Here is a 5,611-nt window from a genome sequence, read left to right as displayed (position 1 = left end):
ATGCTAACACATTTCATGATTCTCCCCTTTAAGCATCTGGATCTGATGCCTAAGACTTTATCAGGAAGACAAAATAAGTAGTATCTTCATAAAAAGTTGGGCATACCAAATAACTTCAAGGTTTAAAAATACCTACGAAGGCAGCTATTAAATTAGAGAACCATTTAACAGCAATGAAAAGGTGGCCCAGGGACAACTGAACTCATTAGTCACAAGTGAGTAAATTATTGAGTTAACTTGTGCTCAAAATTCAAACTATGAACCACTGGCCAAGTATTGTGTCCAGTAGAGAAATGGTGGCTTCTGAATGTCACTGCTTCAGTGACCTGGTAAAGTATAGGCAAGACACGTTCCACTTTCACACCAAAGGGGGAGCAAACTGGATAAGAGTAACATTTCTCACAGATGATAACACAAAATTAATCCCTTTTGAGCACTATGTGCCTGGTACAAGTTTAAGCATTCTACAAGTATTAAACCGTTTAACCCTGAGGGATATAACCATTATTGCCTTCACGATACATACGGGGAAGCTGAGGCAGATTTATACACAGCTAATAAAATGCAGGGTGAGGAATCAAATCCATGCAATGTGTCTCAAAGACCACCCCCTTTCTCTACTTATAGTCTCATCAACTCTAGACTCTCATTTTAAAGGAAAACTCAGTCCAATATTTAACCCCAAGCACCACACCAAAGCCTCTGATCCCTTCAGACATCATTGCTGGTAAAACCTCTAGTGAAGAGCAGAATCGCTGAACAGAGGGGAGCCCTGCACCCCACTTTAACCAAGGCTCTAAATTCAAACCCAGCCCCAACCATTCCCTCCCCTCTACAGTCAGTTTCCACAGGGTCACCACACCACAGCCTGTCAACAAGGGTGTGGTGAGCACAGACAGTGCTGCGAAGCTCTCAGGTTTGGATCTGCCAGGAAACACTGGCATCCAATCGGGGATGACAGGGTTGTTACCAGCTACTCCCATCGAAGCTTTAAGTGGCTTGAGGTCCAAGGACTTGAATATGGCCAGGCTCCTTTCACAGAACACACAACAGTAATTGTACATTTCACTGAAAACTTTTTATTAGCCTTTTGGATAGAAACGGGAATTTATTTGCCAGGAAGGATGATCCCATCATACTGAAAGAGAACAGATTTTATTTTTTCAGAACAGGTGGTTAACAGTGAAGATTGCAGCAATGGCTAACGTTCAAGAATTCAAATCAGGTACGTGAACTTCGGCTTTGAATCCCATATCCCTAAACAGGAAGCTGGCCATCTTTAACAATTGCTACACTATGCTCAACTGCACTATACCCTGAGAAAAGGGGCTCCTATTAAAGCCGTATTCCTCCCCTTCCAGCTATCTGCATTCATGGGGCTGGGGAGAAAGCCTGGTTCTGGGTGTTCTTTTAAACCACCAACCCTGGAAGCCCATTTTCCAAGTTGCCCAAATGTTCCACCTTTAAAAGAGCTACCCACCAAAGGGTGCTAGACTTTGCATCCCCGTATCCCAACTCCATTCACCAACACCACATTCCACCACTTCACCTGAGACAGATCAAGCTTTACCTTCTGCTGGAACCAGCGCATGGCCTCCTCTTTGCTGATTCTGTGTTTGGCCCCAATGCAGCCTGTCCTGCGCTTCTTGTCTGCGATGCTGAAACCTGGCCTACCCAGCACCTGTCCCAGGAATAACCAACAGTCACCTAGCCAGCTCAGAGTCAAGAGCAGACGGACAAGACTCACACATTGGAGCGACTGAGCTTCAAGAGTTACCTGGTGGCCCAAGAGACCCATGATCTCAGTGTGATGGAACCTGCATCCTGGATGACACATCGCCTTCCTATACACTACAGGTCTGCTCTGGAGGCTGGACTTGCAGCTCCTCCCCGCTCCCCTACTTAACTTCCAATGGTAGCTAAGGATTCACCGCTGCCCCCACACCTCAAAGCACTTTTATTTAAAAAAATAGCAAATAAATTTTACTTCAACATGTGCATTGTAGAAATCTTAAAATTTCAAGAAGCACAAAGAAATAACTATTTCTCTCCTCTGCTTCAGCTCAAAAGTGCTTCTTAAAGGTTTGTCATCCCCCGTGAGCACCCAACTCTCACTACCATTTGTCTGGATGTTCAAATCTAGCAAGGAGAGTGCTGCCATCCTTCAGGTTCATACTAGTCAGGACTTCAGCGTTTTGCCATTTATTTACTTTGATGGTTGGACCAAAACATTACAGTGACACAAATGGTCACGTCTACATTAAAATCCCCATCCTGAGCAAACAGCCCCCTCGTCAAACCTGCTTCCATGTCCTCTGGAGGGAAGCCACCCCATTCCCAGAGTCTAAGGGAAGAAGCAGGGAAAGAGCAGCCTCAGTGCAGCCAACCCAAACGCCAAATGCAACCCCAATACCCTCTCTCAAATTTTCGATTCAGTGGCTGGATGGAACTGTTTCCTTCGCCCACCTTTGTGCAACATCAGTGCTTGCTAGATCCTAGACCGGAAACGTCACGGATCTTGCCCATCTAGTTCACAGTGCTGTATCCCCACACCTGCCACAAACGAGGTGTATCTTCCCAAGGGAGAGAAGACAGACGACACTCAAAGCCCCAACCCAACATGTCACCATCAAGCTAGCACATACGAAATAAAGGAGGAACAGATTCCGCTCTCACAGACCAGGAGGAGAAAAAATTAAGTATTCATACCACATAGAAGTCCAGGCCGTAGATACCAATGCTTGGGTCATATTTGATCCCCAGATCGATGTGTTCTTGGATCCCAAAGCCAAAGTTTCCAGTATCTGAGAAGTTATTTTTTCTTAACTCATACTCTCGCACCTGAGGAAAAAAAAACGCAGCAATCACTCCCTGTTAACTCAACCCCCCCAGTAACTAGCTCAGCCTGCAACACTCAGGACCCCCAAAACACAATTCAATGTAATTTGGCCAGGAACAAAATCTGATCTTCCCACTACACCAAATCACAGCTATGGATTTCATATAACTACTAACTTTCGAAGGGAAGGGAAAAACCCTTTAGAAGTTCAAAAGTCAGAAGACAGAACATTAAGTGTAACTACTACCCCAGTAACTGTGTGCTAACTTGGTGCTCTTCAGTATTATCCCACGGAGGGATCAGCCTCACCTTCAGACCTTTCTCCAGGATTTCTTCTGCCTTGGCCCCACGGACTGTGCAATGGACAGCAATTTTTTCATTTCTTCTGATGCCAAAGGATCTGACGGTGTATCTAGCTGCAGGCAGGGGTAACAAGGAGTCAGCTGTTGTCATACTCCCACTGCACTCCCCTCTTCCCCAGAAAATCATCTCTATGACTCCAAAGAGACATTAAGTATCCATCCACATTCTAAAGTGGTGGTGTTCTAATCAGTGTCAACTTGTATCAGTTAATCAGATTCAATTCTAACACAGAAACAGATTTTCCAGCTTCAAGTCACTCAGCCATACTCGAGCAATTAAGACCTCAGAGCCATAATGCCAAAGTCTCAGGAAGGGCAAGTTCACAACCAGTATAAGCTAAAGGAAAATGACCATGCATTCTACTAATAATGTTTATTAATAATAGCTAATATTTGCTAAAACCTTATTGTATCCCCATTTTACAGAAGCCGTGAAAGGTTAACTTGCACAAGATCAGTTGGTAGTAAGAGGCAGGCTGAGACTCCAAGGACTTGCCATATTCCATTACCCCAAAGCAATGAAACTCTAAAAACAAAAAATGTAACAACAGTATTGCCTACACTGTGCTTGGTATGCAGAAGGCATTTCATGTAACGTATTCTGTCCCCCGCGATCTTGTAATGCAAATACTACCATCCCCTGCATGCAAATAAGGAAGCTGAGGCCCAGAGAAGCCGAAGTCACAGACTAGCAAGTGATGGAGCCAGGATGTGAACTAGATTAGTCTAGGGACACGGCCCTGTTCTAATTGTAGCCTATGTAACCCTAACTGCTAATCAAGCCAAATACCATTTTCTGCATTCCCAACATTTCCGCGCTACCTCATACTCTCGTTACTTGCAAAAATCGCTACTTGGGCTAGTCTTAGCTTAATCTCGGCTCATACGAAATCTGGTATTCCAATACCACTCCTATGTTGGAAGGGAGATACTTCCTGGGAAGCTCAGGAAGGCAATGCTTTAAAGAGATATCAACTGTCACCTTCAAAATGGGTACAAAACAGGCTTGACAGCAGGCGAGGTTAGAAACATCCGGACATCTCCAGCCGCCAGCCCTCTCCCTGCCGGCCACGACTCACCTTTGGAGAACACAGGGGTCTGGCCTGTGAGCTGCTCCAGCACCTTGGCTGCCCGGGTCAGCCTGTCTCCACTCTCCCCCACGCAGATGTTGAGGCAGAGCTTGCGGATGCGAAGTTCCCGCATGGGGTTCTCCTTCTCCCCTTGATCCTGCTGCAACAGGGAAGCGCAGCCGTCAACACACACAACCCCGCCAGAGCTGCCAGCCTAATATTTATACACAGCGCATTTCCGCTCATCCCAAATAGTCCCGAAAGCCCTAAAGGTTCAAGAATTATCACCATGTTTGTGTGGGAAGCACCGAGGAAGACATCTCGGGGTCTTGTTTCTCCTTCCCCCACGCACGGAACGGGTGAACAGAAACAGGACAGGTACCGAGTGGAAAAGCTACAGACAATGAGGGTGAACCCCAAGGGGCTCAAAGTGTAAGGTGACGGAGGGCGCCCCGTTACACGGCCGGTGAGGGGTGAGTAAACAGCACGTGGCTGGGCAGCTCCCCGACCCCATTCGGAAGCCGTACAGTGGCTGCGGCCGAAGCCTGGCCTCTGCCCCGAGGAGGAACTGGCTGAGGCTCCCCAGCATCGGGCAAGTTTCAAGACCCGAGGCCCAGCAACAGGTCCGAACCCCGCGTCCCAGACACCCCTCCGATCGCTCCACTGGCCCTCGCTGCAGCCTGCGGGCCGTGCTTCTGGGCCTCCCGCGGCTGCCCCGAGCCTGCTCCTGGGAGGATGGGAGGAAGGTGACTGGGTCCAGCTCCGCGCCCTCGGCTCCTATGGCTCTGCCAGTTTCGGCACGGCCGGCATTGCGGGCTCCGTTCTCCTCGGGCGGCGGGCGAGGTAACCCCCGCAGGCTCCGCCGGCCGTGGATGGAAGCGGATGAAGGGAAGCAAACCCAGGCCTCGGCTACTCACCGCCATGACGGGAAACAGGAAGAGAAAGTAAGACTTCTGAGCCAGGGCCTTATGGGCCAGGAGGCGGGCCCTTTTCCCAGGCTAACCAGCGAGATGAGGGAGAGGAAGAGAGGGGCGTCTGGAGCCGCGTAGAGTCGGCTTCCCCCTCGTGGACACAGATGTCAACTGCAGGCGACGCTGACTGACCACTGGGGCTTGGGCTTTTCCAAAAGCCGGTTTTTAAAGCTCCCTGAGCTGGCATTTCCTTGAATTTCCGGTCCCCAGGGACGCTGTTCCCGCCCACAGCCTGAGGTACGGGTGGTTCTTGCGTGTTGAGACTGCCAGAATACACTGTCAGTTATGCAAATTATGAAGTAACAGTTTTACTCTGTAACAGTGTAAACAAATGGCATTTAACTATTTAAATAGTAGTTAGAACAGAGT

At 48.3% G+C, this 5,611-nt stretch overlaps 1 protein-coding gene across 3 annotated transcripts; it reads right to left on the bottom strand.

Annotated features, from left to right (window-relative positions):
- Positions 1-1,056: 1,056 nt before the first annotated feature.
- Positions 1,057-5,273, bottom strand: RPL11 (ribosomal protein L11). 3 transcript variants are annotated; one of them, XM_059915920.1, is made up of 6 exons: positions 5,189-5,270; positions 4,281-4,431; positions 3,149-3,255; positions 2,710-2,841; positions 1,571-1,681; positions 1,057-1,138 (listed from the first exon to the last, which is right to left on the bottom strand). In XM_059915920.1, exons 1-6 carry the CDS (start codon positions 5,192-5,194, stop codon positions 1,109-1,111), a joined length of 537 nt encoding a protein of 178 aa, XP_059771903.1. In that variant the 5' UTR covers positions 5,195-5,270; the 3' UTR covers positions 1,057-1,108. The 3 variants fall into 3 exon arrangements, with proteins under 3 accessions (XP_059771903.1, XP_059771895.1, XP_059771899.1); XM_059915912.1 differs by having other exon boundaries at positions 1,057-1,681; positions 5,189-5,273; XM_059915916.1 differs by lacking the exon at positions 5,189-5,270 and adding an exon at positions 4,560-4,582 and having other exon boundaries at positions 1,057-1,681.
- Between the last annotated feature and the right edge of the window lie 338 nt (positions 5,274-5,611).

This window comes from Balaenoptera ricei, chromosome 1 (genome assembly GCF_028023285.1).
Source record: "Balaenoptera ricei isolate mBalRic1 chromosome 1, mBalRic1.hap2, whole genome shotgun sequence".
NCBI classification, from domain to species: Eukaryota; Metazoa; Chordata; class Mammalia; order Artiodactyla; family Balaenopteridae; genus Balaenoptera; species Balaenoptera ricei.
This window is presented reverse-complemented; position numbering and strand designations above follow the sequence as displayed.